Below are 20,404 nucleotides of genomic sequence, written 5' to 3'. Positions count from 1 at the left end.
GAGAGTTCCTTTCTTGTTGTCCAACCCCCACAACCCCATCAACACTGGCCACATACAGACTTTTCTGATATATGTCATACTCACCATAATGTATCATTATTGTTTTGATTTACATTTCCCTAATCATGAGTGACAACGAGCACTTTTTCATATGCCTGTTGGCTATTCGTATGTCTGTTCATCTCATCCCTTTTATGGATGGGGGTCACTAGATTATTGGTTGTAGAATTTTGTGAATGCTTTATAGATCTTCAATGTAAATCCTTTATCTGGTGTACTATGTACAAATATTTCCTTCCATTCTTCATTTAGTAGCTTTTTTTATAAAGTCTGAATTTCTTTTACTGCAAAAAAACTTTTAAATGTTATGTAGTTCCATCTGTTTTTGTTTTGTTGTCTTTGCCACTGTGGTCACTTCATTGATTTCCACTGTGGTCAATTTCCTGGAGAGTTCTGCTAATGCATTTTTATGAATTCTAATTTTGAGATCAATAATCCACTTTGAGTTTACTTTCGATTAAGTGTGAAGTATGATTTAATTTCATTTTTTATGTGTGGCTCTCCAGTTTTCCCAACATCATTTGTTGAACAGATCTTCTTTGCTTCACTTCATATATTTAGCACCTTTGCCATAGATTAATTCACTAAAAACCAGGAGATTTAATCTAGGACTCTCATTTCTGTAGCATTGGTTTGCAGGTCTATCTTTATCGGTAACACGCAGTTTTGATTATTATAGCTTTGTAATGTAATTCAAAACTGGGAAATGCAATGGTCCCTTTTTCTTGGGCTTTAACTATTGAGGAGTTTATAGTTCCCTACAAATTTAAGTAGATTTTGTTGACGTTTTTGAAAAAAAAAAGTCACTGGAATTTTAATTAGTATTGCACTAAATATGTACAATACTTTGAGCCCGATGGCTATTTTAAGAATGTGGATTCTTCCAATCCATGAACAGGGAATTGTCTTTTCTACTTTTCTAGTTTCTTCTATTTCTCTTAGCAATGATTCACTGTTTTCACTGTATAGGTCTTTCATTTCCCTTGTTGATTCCTATTTGATGTTTTTGGTCACAAATTTGAAGAGGAGTCTTTTTCTTTTGCTTCCAGATAGTTGTATAGAGGAATGCCACTGATTCTGGTACATTAATGTTGTAATCTACTATATTCATCATTTTGAGGAGTTCTCCGTGGAGTCCGTGGTTTTTATTATGTAGTATTATTTCATTATTTCAGAGTCTCTTGCCCACACGCCTGGCTGTTTTCCCCGGGTCCCTCGGATGGGATGGGCTCCAGCTTCCCTTCCCACCCCAAGCAGAGCTCCTGGCGGCCGAAGACCACCGGAACCTAGCTGCAGCCATGCTGGAGGCTCCTCTCTACACGTTCGGACAGGCCTCATGCATGAAGGTACCAGCAGAGGAACCCAGGTGTGTGTAATCCCATCAATGGTCAACATCCAGAGACTTAAAAGCAAGCTCTCAGAAGCGCGCGGCCGCATGATATCTTTAACCTACCTCTCCCTTCTGGAGAAACTGGCAATCTTCTGAGTTTCTTGCCCCAATGGGACAGCCTTGCAAGCTCCCTATGGTGTATTCATATGCAAAATCCAGTAACAAGCTGGATCTCATTCCCATTCCCCTGACCCTGAAGAGCCCCCAGTGCAACATCGTTAGGAGGGCCAAGTCGAAATAGACTTTTAAGATCTCTAGGGAAAGGACAAAATGAGATGTTACTGAGCCTGCCCGAGAAATCGGTGATAAATGGGATATTGTGATTGTGTGTGTGTGTGTGTGATTATTCCATCTGAAATTAGTGATAAATTTGACCTCTTCATTTTCAATTTAGATCCTTTTAATATTTCTGAATGCTGTGGCGAGGACTTTCAAAACTATGCCGAATAAGAATGGTGCCTGATATCATGAAAAAGCCTTTCCGTTTTTCACCATTATGATATTGGGTGTGGATTTGTTGTAAATTGTTGTTATTTTCTTGAGATATATTCCTTCTATTCCTATTTTTGGGGAGATTTACTTATTTTCATTCTCAATTGTCTCAAGGCATCTTTTGGTTTCTTTTATGACTTACTTTTTGGCCCAACTGTTATTTAACATGTTGTTTTCGTTTCCAGGGAGTATTTTTGCCACTTTCCTTTTCACAGCTGATTCCTACTTTTGTGGCTTTGTGGCTTAAGAAGACACTTGCTATGACTTCTATTTTTGTGATTTTATGGATACTGTGTTTTGAGTTGTGTTCCAGCATGTGATCAAACCTGGAATATCCCATGTGCTGTGGAGAAAAATGTATATTCACTTTTTGTAGGGGTGGAGGGTCATATATATGCCTTTTAGATCCAGTTCTTCCAGTTTCTCATTCAGGGCTCCTTTAATTACACTTTTGCCTGGTTCATCTGGCCAGTTATGAGTGGGTATGAGTATTGAAGTCTTCCACCACTACTATGCTGCCATCAATATATTTCCTAAAGTTTACTAACAACTGCTTTATAAACTTTGATACCTGGTGCACTATGCACCAAATGAAGTGTTAAGTCCTCATGGTCTACTGATCCCTTGGTCATGTGATGTCCTTCCCTACCATCTTCTTCAGTTTGAATTCTATTTGTTGTGAAACCAATATGGCTGTCCCTGCTTTTTCTAATGTCTGCCATCAGTCTATGCAATCTGTCTTCCAACCACTGTCTCCGAACCTGTATTTAATCACTGGAGTTTAAATGTTTCTCCTGTAGCATCATAGGGTTACGTTTTGTTTCTGGAACCAGTCTGCAATTATGTTCTCTATGGCAGAGTTCAGTCTAGTAACATTTAGGGAAATTTTGATATGAAGGCATATGTTGCCATGTTTACATATGGTACATACATATTATTTATTTGGTACATACATATTATTTATGGTACATACATATTATTTACATACATATTATTTGTTTTATGCAGTATCATTTCATATGTTGCATTTCATATCATTTCAGTATCCTTGCCAGGGCTGAGTCAGACTTCAAATATGTCACCTCTGCTGTTTGAGAATGTTTTTATCCCCTCAATAATGAGTTTGCTGGGTTGAAGATTCTTAGTTGGAAGTCCTTTTCATCCTATAGTTTGTATATGTTGTTCCATTTGTTTCTTGTTTATGTTTTGCTAGAGAAATCTGTGATGAATCTGATGTGCTGTTCCTTGTGAGGTTTTGTTTCTGTCTTGCAGCCATGTTTGTCTTTGGTTCTTGCCATTTTAAATATAAAATGTCTTGGTGTAGTTTTGTCTGGGTTTACTATGGTTGGTATTCTCTGAGCCACCTATATCTGTACTCCCAACCTGCTCATCAGATTGAGGAAATCCTCAACGATTATCTCTAGTCATTCTTTTTCTTTTCCTCTTTCTTCTACTTCTGGGATTCCTGTAATTCTGAAATTATTTTTCTTGGCACAGGCAATAATTTGCCTTACATTGTCTTCATTTTTTAAAAATTCTCTTTACTATTTTCTCTTCGGTACATTTGTTTATGGCATCTTGGGAATACTTACTCAATTTTTGGCTTCATCCATATGGCTTCTAAGGTTTCCTACCATACTGTTAAGTTCCATTACCTCTCCTGGAACAAGATCTTTCATTTGTTTCAACAAACTGTCTTCAAGTTGATTCTTTGTTCCAACATTATTTTCAAATCATTGAGCATTGTTATGATTATTGTCCTAAAGGTTTCATCAGGCAAATTACTGAGGTCTGATGGCACTGGTGAGCCATCTGGAGTTTTGCTGCCTTATGTTGGTATTTTCCCTCTGCCCTGCCAGAAGTGATCTGAGTGCAGAGCCAGAAGTAAGCCCTGAGCACCAAAGGGCCGGGTCCCAAAATGAAACAAACAAAAACCAGTAGTCATCCCTCTACCAAATGCTAATTTAAAAAAAAATTCATTGAAAATATTGCAGTCAGATCATTACATGCCAACAAATTTAACATGCAGTATAATACACAGTTTCCAAAGGGATGTGTTCACAAAGTCTTTAAAGAACAAAGTAAATTTACTGTCTTGTTCTTTACTATTTTTATTAGCCAATCCATTGTCTCAGTAAGACCAATGCCACTGGTTGATGTTCTTAATATTTGTCATTTTGAGTCCTTCTCAAAGCGAGTAATTGAAGTGACTTTGCCATCTTTAAGGAAATTATGGCCTATTACATGTCCTGCTTTCTGTAAACACCACTAACAATGGCAAAAAGCCATTTCTTTCAAAATAGTTAGAAAGTCTTCTCCATTTGTGAAAACAAGTGATTTTATTGACTATCACCTCAAAAAAATTTTTTTTCTTCTTTCATAATAGATTAAGGAGAAAAAGAGGAGGAAAAAACCCTTTTCTGTGAACTGATAAAGAAAAATGACAGGGAAAAAATAGGTAGAAGGTAAGAACTTGTAAATAATTTACAGAATAAAAAAAGATGAGTAATCTTTATATAGGCAAAGAACTTTATATAGGCATATAAGGTATTCAGAAGCATGACTAATTAACTAGTACCTTGCTTTCCAATGTAATCTCCTTAACTGCTTCGGTGATTCCTGTAACACCTGTTTAAAATTCAACAGAGAATAACTAAAATTAAGTTATAAACAGCCCTCATTTATTGATTCAAGCAACATAACACACAATTTTCTAAATTCTCACCATCTTTCTCAAATGAGAAGCCAATGTTAGTGGCAGTTTTTTCTAACTTACAATAGGAATAATCTCAAAAATGCCTCTCAAAGCAGACAAAAAATTTCAAGTCAAACATTCCAATTAATATAAATTAACACTTTAAAAACACATGAATTAACCTACTTTATTAGTCCTTATTTCTTTCATGTATCAGTATCTAATTATAGTCCTAGAAAATGGACATACTAAGCGATAATAGGGCTTATTTACATTTAAACCTTAAAATATTTCCGACATATTTTATTTCAGAAATATGTCACACAGGCTAGCAATAGCATTATCATATTTACATGGGACTATTTTACTATTTCTATATCTTATTTAATCTGCAATTCTATATCATGAGATAATAATTTCTCCATATAAGTATAGGCCCTCGAGAAGTGAAATAACTTCTATGAGTCTCAGGGAGAAACTTGGATTCAAATCCACATGTGCTGACATGGCTCAATACTGTGTCCATAGTAACTACCCTAAAACGATTTTGCTCAATGGAGGTGGCATTAGCACAGAGCAGCACTGCTCAGATAAATATGTTTAATTTGAAATACCTGGGCCAAAGTACAGCAGGTAGAGCATTTGCCTTGCATCTAGCCAACCCAGATTAGATTCCTAGCACATCAGATGATTCCCCCAAGCCCTGCCAGGAATGATCCCGGGTACAGAGCCAGGAGTAAACCTGAGTACTGCTGGATGTGGCCAAAAAAAACAATGAAAAAAATGTTTAAGAAGCTAAAATAACTGTGTTCTTAATGAGACTGTTCAACAATAACACAAAATGCTAAATAAATAAAACCCAAGTGCAAAATATGCAAAATATCTGCCCTTTGTTACTCAATTAAGCAGCTTCTTCTAATGGCAGCGGTCAGATATAACTGATAATCTACAATGCATAGGAAATGCTAGAATTAAATGCTCCAAACCGTAAATGTGCTTTTTGAGAAATCTTGCTCTACTATCACTCACTAGGAATTAAAGATAGAGAAAACTTTTTAATATTCTAAATTTCAACTTAGAAGAGAAGTCAGAGAGCTAGTACGATTAAAGTGCACGCATTGCATGGCCAACCTGGGTTAGATCACCAGCACTACATCCTTGGGCCCCAGCCAACCAGGGGTGAACAATGGTTGATTATGTTCATTATTTAAATCTGAGCAGTGCTTGGAAGGCAAATACATACATATATTTTCTATAAATATAAATATATATGAACATACATATTTCAACAATTAGGAGAAATTCTAAATATATCTATGTTTGCACACGTAAATTAAGATTTTTTTTTTTCATCAGAATTAAGTCGAGGGTCTTAAGACAATACAAGGTTTAAGGAACTTGCCATACTATGCATCTAACAGCAGTTAGGTCACAGGTACCACATGGTTCCCGTCCTCCCCCAATAGCCTCACTGAGATGACCTTGGTGGCCCCCACCACCACCACAGGGCCCAAACAGTGCAGCAATGCCATGGTTTTAGCATTGAACAAACCAAACCAATTTGGTTGGTTAAGTACTGTCTCCTGCTTGGAAGACCCCCCTAAAAAGAAAGCTGGCTAGAAAACAAAAAATGTGTTCAAAAAGTTATGCAATACAATGGCAAAATAGGTTTCAGGACTAAGAAAAATAATATTCAGAGTGGCAAATAACTTACACAGTTATGAAAGGATTGAGTCAATTATTTAAACAGAAATGTACTGAACGATTTCTGTATCGGATACTATGATAATGAAGATTTAACAATTCATCTCCTCCATGGATCCTACAGTCTTCTTGGTAGTCAACAATTCTTAACTATTTATAATTCTCAGAACTGAATAAAAGAAATATGAGGATGGCATGGTCCCTGTCCAAAAGCTTCTTACCCAGCAATGGAATGAAATGCAAATACAGAATCTTAAAGCACAGTATAAGAATACTACATATTCAGTATTTATAATTGGTTTTCTTTTTTAGAAATGAAGAAAAAACATATCTTCAAATTTCCCCTGAAGTAACAGTAATATAAAAATTAAATATCCAAGAATAACTTTTGTTTTTACCCGATTTATCTTCTTATTTCCATCTTTAAAAAAGTCTACTGGAATAAAACTGCCCTATGCATCCTCTTTTGTTACCAATTATGCCAATGTAGCCTCATACCTGTGTTATGATAAGTATCTACCCATCCCCCATCACCGTCATCTTCTTCAATGATTGCTTCCAGTTCATCTGAATATTCCATCTGCTTGCACCGTTTATAGCATGGCACTATTAAAAAATGCAAATAGTTAATAGCATGCTTCCTGCTTCCTATAAATCTATGGAAAAAAGAGAAAGTGTATTTAATAAAATAGGCTATTTCTAGAACCAATGTGCCACATTGGAGGCTCTTTCAGGGTCAAGGGAATGAGACCCATCATTGTTACTAGTTTTGGCATATGGCAATGCGTACCATTGGAAAGAATGAGTAAAGAGAGGTTTCTAAAATTTCAGGGCTAGGATGAATGGAGACGTTACTGAGACTGCTTGAGAAATTCGACGATTAACGGGATGATAATGATGATGATTTCTAGAACCAAATATTAAGTGAGTGCTAATTTCACTTGAAATGGAATTAAATAGTTATAAGAAGTTTATTCAGCAAAAGTTATCTGATTACATTTTTCCTTAAATAGCTTTATCGGGGGGAAATATAGGTTTTTTTTTTTGAGTTTATGTAAGCCTTACTCTGGTGATCTATGTAGCACTACAGGTTTAAGCAGAGAGGGCTTTTAATTTCTGGCTATTTAGTAAGTAATATCTAATTTTAATGGCTTGGATTTCAGAACACTGAGGTGTCACATGTCTTTTTCAGAGATGGAAGAGATAAACTCTGGTTTGTAATGCTATAGTACTTACAATATAATTCCTCAATCAAGTTTTAATTATTCATAAGAGTTAAAGTACAAAATTCACTAATCTTCTAAATTTTACTCTCAATATAGGCACAGTACAATATAGGTATAGTACAATATAGATGCCAGTTTTTTCACGTAGCAAATATGTCAATTAGCTGGCATTACGTATAGGAGCTGAAAAAAAAAGAAAACCCAAAAGGTAAAGATATTATGTTATAGGATCAACAAACTGGTACTAATCTCCAGATTCTTTGAAATAAATAGAATGTAAGTTTTAATAAAAATATGTTGTATGAAAGAATAAATGATGCTTCACACAAATCTTTCCTTTCTTATAATGGGCGAAGTAGAAAAGAACAGAAATCAAGTTTTTATTATGTGGCAAGATAGAATAAAGTGGGGTTGTTTTCAAGTTTACTTCATAAATAAGATACTACCTGCTTCAAAAACTACTTTGTGCCCATTGAAAATCCTTCAATAACAATAAAATTTTTATCACTGAGCTTCTGTCCTAAGTAGTATCAACTCACCTTCTATGAAAATTAAGTTTAAAGAATATTAAAATATCTTTAAAATAATTATGATTACGAAGTCAATTTAAGGAAAAAAAGTAAGTGTGGAAAGATGCTGAGAGCACTTAAAACCTATCATTAAAGCAATCTCCAGCACTGCACGGTCCTCTTGAGTACAATGTCAGAGGCAATCCCAAGCTAACACTGGAAGCAGCTCAGGGTACCATGAAGAGTGCCTCCACTGTAACAAGTGTTCAGTTAAAGTAAGTCCAACACTACTTAAAATCTTTTTTTTACTTCATATCTTAAAACAAACCCATTTTGAGAAAATGAAATTTTAAAAAGATATAAAAATCAAATAAAGAGAAAAATAGCCCTGCAATAGAAAACTCAGAGCTTCATTAAATGTTCTAATTTCTTCCAAGAAGCTATAAATACAACTTTAAGCATAAATTAAGATGAGTGAGGGATAAAGTTGTTTTTAAAAATGATATAAATCAGTGCAAAATTTGCTAATACATTTTACATACTATTCTTACCATTTTTGGTGACCAAAAATTGTTTGCCTGTTGGTAGATATGCCTTCACTTTCAGTTCTTCCCCTGTAGCCCTTTAAAATAAGTTAAAAAAAAGCAGCAAACATAAAAAAAAAGAATTTAAAAGGCAAAGATAAGACAGTATCATCTATCAATTCCAAAGCTATAAAATCTATAACCCTTGTTTTAAAATTCATTTGGGAAGAATGCCATAAGTGATATACACCAAGGAATGAAGGATTATAATAAAATGAAATAAAATATACTAAGACTACTTAAACTTCAAGTATATATCTATATCCTCTACATATACTAGAGACATCCCCACTCCCCCTCATCCCCGGAGTGGTGGGGCTGATGTGGGATGGAGAGGAAAACTAAGACAGAGATATCAGGCACTACATTTTTTTTTTTAACATACAATTAATTTAGTTCAACTTCTTTGCTAAATCTAGGATGAGACACAACAAAGACAAAGGAAGAATTGTGAAATGAGAAAACTTAAAGGAAAAAAACCAATAAAATGACTAATAGCATACACTGTTCCAGTAGTTCTAATTGCAACAGCTGTAGCTGTAATTTGTCTTACCCAACATAGACATCAATTTATTTATTTATTTTTAAATTTCATTGAAAATCCGTGAGATAGTTACAAGCTTTCATGTTTGGATTACAATCACACAATGGTCAAACACCCATCCCTCCACCAGTGCACATTCCCCACCACCAATATCCCCAGTATATCCCCCCTTTCCCACCCTCCCCCTGCTTCCATGGCAGACAATTTCCCCCATACTCTCTCTCTACTTTTGGGCATTATGGCTTGCAACACAGACACTGAGAGGTCATCAAATTTGGTCCATTATCTACTTTCAGCATGCATCTCCCATCCCGACTCATTCTTTCAGCCATCATTTTCTTAGGCACTATACTATTAACTGTAAAACTGCAAATCACTAAAGAAATAAAAGCAAACACAACACTTACACAACCCACCCCCCACGCCACCCCCCCCCCCAAAAAAATAAAAGGGATTAAAATAAACAATAAAATGAGGAATGTGATGCTTCTCATCTTTAGTTTTCTTAGGATTGCTTTGACTCATCAGGTAGTTAAAGACACACAGCAAGGCAGCAACAAAGGTCCAAAGGCAACAAAATGGGAGAAGTGATCCACACAACTGACTGGTGGGGGGGATGATGGTGTTGAGAGTAATCTTGGGGTCTTTGGGAGAGGGAGGTGTCGTGGGGTTCTTGGGAAAGGGAGGGGGTACACTGATGATGGATGTGGTTTTAATTATGTGCATGAGAAACCATTATTAATAGCACTGTGAACTATAGAATATCGATTAGTTTTTAATGAGAGGAAGACCTAAAGGAGAAAGTTTGGTTAAATACTGAACAAAAGGGATACTATTTAGTAACTATATTTGTATCTAAACAAAAAGTGATGATCCTTAATTAGTATAATCTTATACAGATTTTCAATCACAACACAGATTTTCAATCCCAAAGTACTGCTCAAAGGAGACAGGCAAAAAAATAGCTGTACACTATTACATAATGAAGTAGGTTGGCAAGATCTCTATTCCTAGCACTCTATTAAAATAGGAACTAAGAAATAAAAGATGCTTTGAATCACATGGTGATTATGTTGAGAACTGATAGAAACACATTTAAAAAACTCTCAGCGAGTTTTTATTACAGGACTTAGAACTCTTGACTCATTTTTATTTAATTTTTTTTATCTTAAATTGAAAATATCAATACAACCATTTTATAAACAAGTGTAAAGAAATGCTGTCACAAAATTGTAAAATGAAGATCCTGAAACAAGCCCAGTGAATTCAGAGTTTCTATTCTTTAATGCTATTCACTCTGACAACTAGCTATAACATTTTTGATTTAGCATTAAATTTTCTTAAGGCTTTGGAATGGCTCACCTACTAGATTTTTCTAGGGTTGTTATGTAGTGTCTGTCACAAACACATGAGCATAAATCTATCACACTGGAAAAAAATGCTATATGTCTTATCTCTTAGAAAATAAATTATGTATCAATTACAGGCTAGATACAAGCTAAATAAAGTTTCATAAATTCAGAGAAGAGGGACTTAATAATTAACCACCTTTAACAGATTAGATTCTATAATTGGAAGTCAATTTTAAATAAAAGACAGAATACATGTAGGAAAGACAAGAATATAAAAATAAACGAACCTGACATTTTTTTTAAACCTATATTGGCACATAAAAAAGTATTCTTTAAGAATCTGAGTAACTGATAAAAATTAGTAGCAACTATTTTAGATAGGTGCTACACAAAAAATTAAAGAGAATAAAAATGCCAAGAAGGTTCATCTTTGGTTTAAAATTGTTACCTTAATTAGTAAGAAAAAATTAACAATTAGTCTTCTAAGCTCTAGGAAACACACTCCCTTTCAAAAACTCACTTTTCATCTGCAATAAAAAATGTCATGGAGTCGTGGGGTGATGAGGAATATAAAAAGCTAAACCACTTATACCCAAGGTAACAAATACAAACCAAGTATAATGAAAATAGTCTGCCAAAATTGTGTCCACTTTTTCAAGTACTGACAGATCATTTTATATCAAGTATTTGACAGTAATTAAACTGTTTGTCATTAAAGCATTCTGTAAATAAACAAATTAATCTAACGTATTAAACTCTTGAAATTATTTCTTTAATATGTACAAGATTAGAAACTATTAAGATATGTCATAGCACTGTCATCCCGTTGTTCATTGATTTGCTCGAACAGGCACCAGTAACATCTCTATTGTGAGACTTGCTGTTACTGTTTTTGGCATATCAAATACGTCACAGGTAGCTTGCCAGGCAGAAATATTAATATAGTAACAATAATTTTAAAATGTTCATCTTTGCTCAAATTTTTATTCCTTTAGTTTAACTCTTAAAAGAAAAATACACTAGAAAACAATTAAACTGGTCATTCTGATTTTAATGCATTAATCTAATTTTAAACTGTTAAAATTATGACATCGTACCCTTTACTAATTTTTTTATTCTTCAGCCAAGATTACTTACCATTGCCATGTTGGACAGTGATGGACTAAGTGATCTCCAGCTGCAACAAACTATAATTTAGAAGGAATGTGAAAAAAAAATGAGTAACACTAAAAATGGCAATAGCAAAATAATCATCCTGTACAACTTATTTACCCCCAAGTCAATTAAAAGGCAAAAAATACCAAACTACTCCACCAGTTTGAAGATTGTTTTTATAGTTAAAACTGTGAAATTTTTAACTTAAACAAAATTCTAATTTTGGAAGTCAAAAATGGGTATTTATTTTATTTCAATTTTTAAGCATTTATGGAATTAACATCAAAAACATACAGTATAACATATAAAGAAAGATAGTGCTGGGGCTGGAGCGATAGCACAGAGGGTCAGGTGTTTGCCTTGCATGCAGTCGACCCAGGTTCGATTCCCAGCATCCCATATGGTCCCCTGAGCACCTCCAGGAGTAATTTCTGAGTGCAGAGCCAGGAATAACCCTTGTGCATCATCGGGTGTGACCCCCCCCAAAAAAAGTGCTGCAGAATATGCTATAATACACTTCTTAAGTAAAGTATAGAAATTCTTGGTATGGCTGAAAATTTGATAAAATATTTTTTTAAACTATCTTAATAAAGCGTTACTAAATAGATTCAGGTCTATGACATAAAAATAGTTTATTACATCACAGTACAGTTCTTCCTTCTTTCTTAAACTTAGGTAACTGCTAATTCTGAAATCTTTTTCACAATCTTACTATTATAGGAAATCATTTACAACATTAAGACTGAAGTTTAGGAAAACAATGAGGGAGAATTAGAATTTTTTTATTAGACTCAAACATTTTGATACACTAAAAACCAAAATAATAATTTAATAAATTTTCTAAGAAACCTCAAACTTTCTGAGCAGGATGAACACTGTACACCATTCTTACAAAGACTAAAAGATATAGTTTTCATGATATTAGAATATACACTGATTTTACTAAAAGACACAAATCCTACTTGAGTATGAATGAAAGTACTAAGCATAAGCAAAACTAGTGTCTCAAACAATATATGGACATGATATATAAACTAATTCAATTTTATAAGTTTTCTTTTTTGGTTTATCTTGTTTTTGTTTTGGGGTCATACTCATCAGTGCTCATGGCTTACTCCTGGTTCTGTGCTCAGGGATCACTTCTGGTAGGGCTTGAGGAACCACATACTAGGGATGGCACCTGGGGATGGCACCTGGGTTGGCCACATACAAGGCAAGTGCCCTATCTTCCATACTCTCTCTTCAGCTTCTATTTCACAATAATTATAATTTAAATTACTGTTATTCATGGGATTGTCAATTTATGGTATCTGTAATCATCTACTTTCTGGGAGAATTGTCTCTATAACATTCTATTTGGGGAGAAAAATTCTCTGAAGTATCAACTGTGAATGTTAAATTAGTACATTTACATGTCTCTTATTTCAATAAATCTTTTTTTTTTTTTTTTTTTTGCTTTTTGGGTCACACCTGGCAACGCACAGGGGTTACTCCTGGCTCTGCACTCAGGAATTACCCCTGGCTGTGCTCAGGGGACCATATGGGATGCTGGGATTTGAACCCGGGTCGGCCGCGTGCAAGGCAAACGCCCTACCCGCTGTGCTATCTCTCCAGCCCCGATTTCAATAAATCTTTGAATCTGTTTTTATACTGGTTAAAGACAAATGCAAATGAAAACAATATTCTCACCTTCCAGTTTTAAATATTCTGAATTGCTACAATCAAATGCTACATCTAACCCAGTAGTTTTACCAGAAATCAATTAATCATAACCAAGAGTGCTAACTTAGGGCAGGACAGATAGAACAGTGTATATAATCTGCCTGCCTTGCAGAAAGCTGACCAGATTTAGTTCATCACACAGGGTACCCCAGCACTTGCAGGAGCAATCCCTGAGCTCAGAGCCAGATCCAGCAGTGATTCCTGAGCACAGCTTAGAGTATGGCCCAAGAGCCAAAAAAAAAAAAAAAAAAAAAAAAGAAAAAAGAAAAAAATAGAAAAAATAGAAAACTTAGCTACAAAACGATTATTTATTGCATAGCATCTCTGGTGGCAATGTTAAAAAAATTAAACTATAAAAACACTTGCATGAATAATTAGTACATGTGCACATCTGCCACTGTTAGCAATAGCAGTTATTACATGCTTTATATATATTCAAGAAAATTAAAAATGTAGAACAAATTTTATAAATGCAATGTTGCTCGTAGTAGCATTCTATTTATCTACATAAAAATTACATATTACTGATTAACTCCAACAAGCTAGAATAATTGTAATATTTTGGTGAGCTATCCACTGTTACCAGTCTCAGTAAGGTCAAACAAATACTATTCATTCAAGTATTTTTAGTAAGACAATACTGTGTTAGATAATTCTTGTCCCCCTTTCTTAAACAGAGTACTTCCATACCTTTCATGGAAAGCAGGAAGATAGCTGAGGGCTGACAGCCAAAGCCCAGAAACAGTGAGATAAATGATGAACAAAACAAATTTGTATCTATCCAAAACAAATTATGTCTTCTCATTTTTCTCCTCTAAGTTCATTCTTCTCTAACTCAATCCTGTAATTGTCTCTTATCACAATCAGAATCATGTGGTTAGTATTCAGCCGAATGAATTTTGCCTTGCATTTTTTTAAAGAGAAGGAAATTTATAAACCACTTAACGACACAATCAAGTGCAAGTAATGGTTATTCGAATGAATTTGTAGTTACTTTGAAAACTTAATTCTATTCAGTGACCAGACTTAATTCCACTCATGTCTCCTATCTGAACTATCCATTTAGCAATTAGTCACCTACATATCTTGCATTCTGGCAAGAATACATATTTTCATCTCTGGCCTCCATTTTAGATACCTCAGTTTAAGAGTCTTGTCTAAAATATATCTTTGTTTGGCAAGACAACGAGTCAAATCCTTACGATCAAAACATAATTTTATTTGGAATTCAAGGTATTAAAACTATGAGAAAGAAAGGCATCTTTTAGAGAGAGTATTTTAACTGGGAGGGAGGGGTTGGGGGGATGATATGGCTCAGTGGAGATCCCTAGAATATTCCAAAGAGACCACAAGTTTTAAAATATATGAAAATGGAGTTTCATGGCAAAAAATCGAGTGGGCCAATGGGCAGAACAAGAGGATCACAGGATGGAAACACCGTCAGAAGCAGGAGGCAGTAAGAGAAAAGCTGACAAGTGTAGGATAACATTGGTTTGTCCTCTCTGCCTAAGTCCTTTGCATAGTTAATTCAAAGCAGTGTCCTTTTTGTATAGACATAAGAAGACAGTTAATGCTATGCTTTTGTAACCTGGGAGTTAATTGACTCTGAATTACATTCACTTCTGGACATCTGTCCTGACGTAAGCCTCAGCTGCCTTACTTCCCAGCACCCCAAAAGCAGGGTCCCAAGGAGGGACTGGATGGACCCAGGAGAAGCTGTGAGCTACCATGGCACCAAAATGGGCCAGGCCAAAGTGCCATAATACTTAACTATAAGTTAAAAGCATGGTGATGGACAAATTCTGTCATGATCCAAACAGTAACAACTAGATTAGGACCCTGCTAGGGTTAGGAAAAATTAATCTGGTCTGAGCACTGTAGGGCAGGGATGCAACTAAGTGGTTAAAAAAAGAGTTTTATATGTTTGAAATCTTGGTTTCGATCGCTGTGTCGCCACCCCCCCCCCCATAAAACTACAAAAACCAAGCTGAATATAAGCTTGTTTAGTTTCCATTGTGGAAAGCCATAATCTCATGTTTCGTATAAACAGATTCACAAACACCAGAGTCCACTGCACAGCTCAATATGATATAAATATGAGCAAAAAGTGGCTATTGAAATTTTTCCTCTCGAAATCAAACCGTCATTGCTAAATTAGGAGGAACTACAGAAAAATATGAGAAGTGGAAAATATTGAGGGAAGTTACACTCTTCTAGAAGAGATGAGAGTCCAACAATGTAACTTACAGAGATAGCATTCTCTCTTTACCTAAAATTCAAGATATTTTTAAAATACCTTCAACACTCACCTCTTCTGGGGTGATAACACCTGTTTCCTTAAACTTTGATTCCTAAAAAAGCAGAAAGAATACTAACATTATACTCTTTTTTTTTTTCCTTTTTGGGTCATACCCAGTGATGCTCGGGGGTTACTCTGGCTTTGCATTCAGAAATTACTACCAGCGGTGCTCAGGGAACCATATGGGGGTACTGAGAATCGAACCTGGGTCGGCTGTGTGCAAGACAAAAGTCCTACCTGCTGTGCTATTGCTCCAACCCCTAACATTATACTTTCACTTTCAAATTTAAAGTTTTGGGGCACACTTACTTGCTTGGAACCCTTCTAAGAGAAAATAGCATGCATTTGTCTGCTGTTGCATACAAAAAAAGACATATCATTCATTGGCAGCTGACCTCAAGAAATACAAAAATCTAACAGAGGAAAGTGACACAACACCATTATAATACAACATGAGCAAGTACAGATCTTTGGGAAAACACTCAAAATTTACATATAGCCTTACAAATAGTTTTGTGGGCACTGGAGCAATAGTACAATGAATAGGGCATCTGCCTTGCACACAGCTGACCCAGGAGTAAATCCTGAGCTCAGAGCCAGGAGTAATTCCTGAACATCACCAGAGTGGCCCAAAAACAAATAAACAAAATCCGAAAACCAAATTATTTTGTGAATTCAAATTATCTTTACAAAACTGTTAAAAGATGCTAAGACATATTAAAATTCAACCATCATTTAATTTATAGCAATACAAAAAACAAAATCAATTTAGTACTTGCCAATTATTCTCATTTCCACCACATTACATTTTTTCAAAAGGACATAATTTACTATTTTTTCTGTATTTTGGCTTATATATGAGATTTTGTAGCAGTCTATAAAATGAACACAAATGAACGCAAACATTAATTCATATAATTACCATTTGCTACCAAAAACTACCATTCGCCAGCCACTAGTTGAAGCAATGGAAACACAGGCATAAATAAAATAAACCAAACTCTTCCTTGTCTTAAGGAATTTAAACCAAGCAACAATGAATACCATGAAGAAAAATGAAGCAGATAAGAGATGGGGCATGGAAGGATAGGTAACTATGAAAGCAGGCTGTTACATAAGAGAACACAATTCACTGTAAGTGACTGAAGAAGTGATCGGGAGAAAACCAATTCAGAGGCTGAGAGCAAATGCAAAATCCCTAGGCAAAAAGGGGCAAGCTGGGAATGGGGGAAACATGGGTAGTCTCATGTAAGGAAAGGTTACACTGTTGGTGGGATTGGTTTGGGAACACTATCTGAACCAACTCTATTATGAACAACTTAGCAAAACACAGTGACTTAATACAAATACATTAAAAGTAGGTTAAGAAAAAATGGAAAAAGAATTCCACAGGCAAGTGCGTACAAAGCATAATTCATGATGGCTTAAGGGGAAGTGAGAGAAGGAGAGAATAGTTCTAAATTAAATCAGGGAGTTTCTACTCTTACCTACTGAGGCTTGAAGTTCATTCTGGAATTTTAGCTTTTACACTGTTTCAGTCACCCAAACCAATTTTTTTCTTAATGCTGGGAGAAGGAATTAATTTTATCCTAGGGACTTAAAATTCTTCTTTTTTACCCTATGATATGTAGCAGGAAATTGTAAGAATTCTTTTCAAGGAAAAAAAAGTTCTCTGCAAATCATATTTGCACTTGGAAAGGTCAAAGAAAGGGCCATTAATTCTGTACTTATTACTAAAAATATTCATCACTATACCAATAAGCTAATATTCCCCCTTTGAATTGAGTAAATAGGAAAAGTATTCCTCAAATTACAAATTCTATGATACAAATTTAATAAAATACAACTATCCAATGTAATAGCTGTTTGAAATCTGCAGGTTTCTTTTGTTCCTTGCTCCCTAAAACTATACAGCTATAACAATGATATATTATATAAACGTTTTCTGGAGTGATAGCACAGCGGGTAGGGCATTTGCCTTGCACGAAGCCAACCTTGGTACGAGTTCTCCATCCCTCTTGGAGAGTATGGCAAGATATGGAGAGTATCTCCTGCACGGCAGAGCCTGGCAAGCTATCCATGGCAAATTCGATATGCCAAACACAGTATTAAGTCTCACAACGGAGACGTTACTGGTGCCCACTCCAGGAAAAATCTGAACAATGGGATGACAGTGCTACAGTGCTTTAAACGTTTTCTACCTTGGTACACAATTCTTTAAAATATGACTCAAGCAAAAGAATCATTTGATTCAAGTGTCAAATTCATTTTCAATTTCAGTGTACTAGGAAAAAAAAATCAACATTTTACAGTAAACAAGTGTAAGAATAAAAGTTGTTTGATTTATAGAAACCTGGGTTTTGTTTAACAAGGTGTTTTAAAAATCAGTCTTGGAAACGAGCACTTTTAAAAAGACAACAAAAGTCCACTATTCTTAGTATACCATAAACAAAAAACGTACTGAATAGAGAACCAACTGCTTTCAAAAGCATTTTATGCCCACACTGAAATCTAGTAAAAATTAAATTGTTTGGGGCGGACGGAGAAGACTATTAACTTGATATTTACACCATCAGTGCTTGTCTTTACAGAGAAAACATATTTACAATAACAAAAATAAAAAGACCTTACTCTACAAGAGTTATAAAATACAAATGCAACTGAGAGTTATCTCAATGTGCCAAAGCTGTCACACTTATTTTTGCTTTAAAATGTTAATTTTCATTTTAGAAGGTTCTAATTTTAACTTTTAAAATACTTCGTTGTGTGTACGTATATAGAGGAAATGTATGTACGCGGAGATGGAGAGAGCGGTGTGTGTGGCCGGGGCGGGGGGGGGGGGGGGGGGGGGGAGGGGGCGCGCGCACTCCTCGCTCAAGTCCAAGACTCCCAAGGAGTCTGGGGTCGCCTAAGCCCTTGCGAGGCAGGGTTTGCCCGTTAGCCGGCTCGGGGTGCTGACGGCATAGTCTCCGGTCTCCTCCAAGCCCGGCCTGGCGCACAACTATCCCAAACTTTTCACTTTCCCGGGCCACGCGAAAGAGAAGTTAAGTGGCTTGGGTCGCCGGGACCGCACACCGACCGCCGACTCCTAGTCTCCCGTGTCAGCAGAGCACCCAGGCGAGCCCCGTCTCCCGTCTCCCGAGGAAGGCTGGCGAGGTGAGGACGCGGGGGCCCGGGAAGCCGCCCCGCCGCGGGGTCGCCCCAGAGCACCCGCACCTGCACGCGCCCCGCGGCGCTCCCGAAAGCCCCGGGGGTCTCCCCCCCCCCGTCGCCCCCCGCTCCCCCTGCCTACACCTCGGTCCCGGCGGAGTCGAGCGGGCACCTGACAGCCCCGGGACGAGTCCGGCCGCTTACCTTGAGGACCGGGGTCAGGTACTCGGCCACCTCCAGTGCCTTTCCCTTCACTGTGTTTATCACATTCTGCATCCTGGGGCCGGGACGGCGGCCGGCCCCGCCGCGGGGGGAGTGGGGAGGGGGAGCAGCCGGGACCGGACGGGGGCGCCGGAATGTCAAGACTCGCTCCCCGGAGTCGCAGCCGCGCTTGAGCACCCGACGGGACGCGACGGGGCGGACAGGACGCGGGGGAGGGGCGGGGAGGGGAGTCCGGCGGCGCGCGCGCGCGCGACCGGCCGGGCCCAGCTGTCACCTGGCCGCCGAGGAAGGCAGCCGCGGCGCGACGCGAGTTGAGGGGTCGGGAAGAAGCGAGCGCACGCGCGCCCCTCGTCTTCCCGTGAGCTGCCGGCCGCCCCCCGCCCCCCGACTCCTCTGGCCTAACTTGCACCCCCTTCCGGCTTCCCCTTCTCCCACTCTCTCGCCGTAGTGCCGCGACCACCTGGGCCTCACGTGACACGGGCCTCTCCCGCCACGTGACGCGAGAAAGGCCGCTGGGGCGGGACGGCCCCACCTCGCTCCTCCCTCCGGAAGCGGAAGACGGGGCGCGCCTGCGCAATGGGTCCGAACTCCGCTCTTTTTATTTTCTGTCACGTTACTGGACTTTGGGTTCCGGAATTGGAGGCGCCACAGCAGAGGCTTTTCTCGCTCGCCCGCCCGTAGGCTCCCCGCTTCTGGGCCCTAGAAGCGCTAGACAGTTCCTGTCTCCAGCCTAATATGTACGCTCCGCCGCTAGACGCGCTTCTCGGACACCGAGGTAACCGCGCCCCGCAGGCAGAGCTGCGCGTGCGCAGGGGAGAGGGCGCGCCGGATGGGAGCCGCACTGCGCATGTGCGCCTCGGAGGCTTTCCCAGAGGCTGAAGGGGCGCCCCCGGGGCAGGTGCTGGGGCCTCCGATGTGGGATTGCGCCCACTTGGACGCTTCGTGCTGGCTTTCCAAGCCCTTTTTAACAGCTCCCTCCCACTCAGTTCCTTTCCCGCACTGGGACAATGATGGATGGGGACTTTGGGCGATTTAGCAGCCCAGTTTAGTGTGCTCGGGGTCCAAGAACAGGGACATTGAGTCATTTGGCTTCTTAGATTACTTTACATTTCCAACAGTGATTTATTTAAAGGCCACGGTGGGGGTTCAAATCGTTCCATTTTGATTGTTCTTAAAATTTCCCAGTAAACGTGTGTGTGTGTGTGTGTGTGTGTGTGTGTGTGTGTCAGGGTGGATTAGGGAGGGGGAGTGTCTGGAGACTGCTACTAGAAGAAAAACACGAATCAGAAATTACCTTATG

The 20,404-nt window shown here is 37.9% G+C and overlaps 2 protein-coding genes across 8 annotated transcripts in view; one reads left to right on the top strand and one right to left on the bottom strand.

Moving 5' to 3' along the window:
• The window catches only part of ATG3 (autophagy related 3), a 40,211-nt gene extending 20,653 nt beyond the window's left edge, over positions 1–19,558 (bottom strand). Inside the window, exons 1-6 of one of the 2 annotated variants that reach the window (XM_055125195.1) lie at positions 19,087–19,558; positions 15,743–15,784; positions 11,694–11,743; positions 8,628–8,698; positions 6,840–6,947; positions 4,521–4,570 (exon numbers count right to left, since the gene is read on the bottom strand). In XM_055125195.1, coding sequence (XP_054981170.1) covers positions 4,521–4,570; positions 6,840–6,947; positions 8,628–8,698; positions 11,694–11,743; positions 15,743–15,784; positions 19,087–19,158 — 393 coding nt within the window. In that variant the 5' untranslated portion in view covers positions 19,159–19,558. The remainder of the gene's footprint in view (positions 1–4,520; positions 4,571–6,839; positions 6,948–8,627; positions 8,699–11,693; positions 11,744–15,742; positions 15,785–19,086) is intronic. The other variant, XM_004606722.2, reaches the window with a different exon arrangement.
• A 185-nt stretch (positions 19,559–19,743) lies between these two features.
• Positions 19,744–20,404, top strand: part of SLC35A5 (solute carrier family 35 member A5) — a 35,087-nt gene continuing 34,426 nt past the window's right edge. For 5 of the 6 annotated variants that reach the window (XR_008628446.1, XR_008628447.1, XM_055125193.1 and 2 more), the window contains exon 1: positions 19,744–19,879. The gene's annotated coding sequence lies outside the window, so the exon portion shown is untranslated. Of the gene's footprint in view, positions 19,880–19,995; positions 20,243–20,404 lie in introns of those variants that run through there. The other variant, XM_055125192.1, reaches the window with a different exon arrangement.

Source organism: Sorex araneus, chromosome 2 (genome assembly GCF_027595985.1).
Source record: "Sorex araneus isolate mSorAra2 chromosome 2, mSorAra2.pri, whole genome shotgun sequence".
Classification (NCBI taxonomy): domain Eukaryota; kingdom Metazoa; phylum Chordata; class Mammalia; order Eulipotyphla; family Soricidae; genus Sorex; species Sorex araneus.
This window is presented reverse-complemented; position numbering and strand designations above follow the sequence as displayed.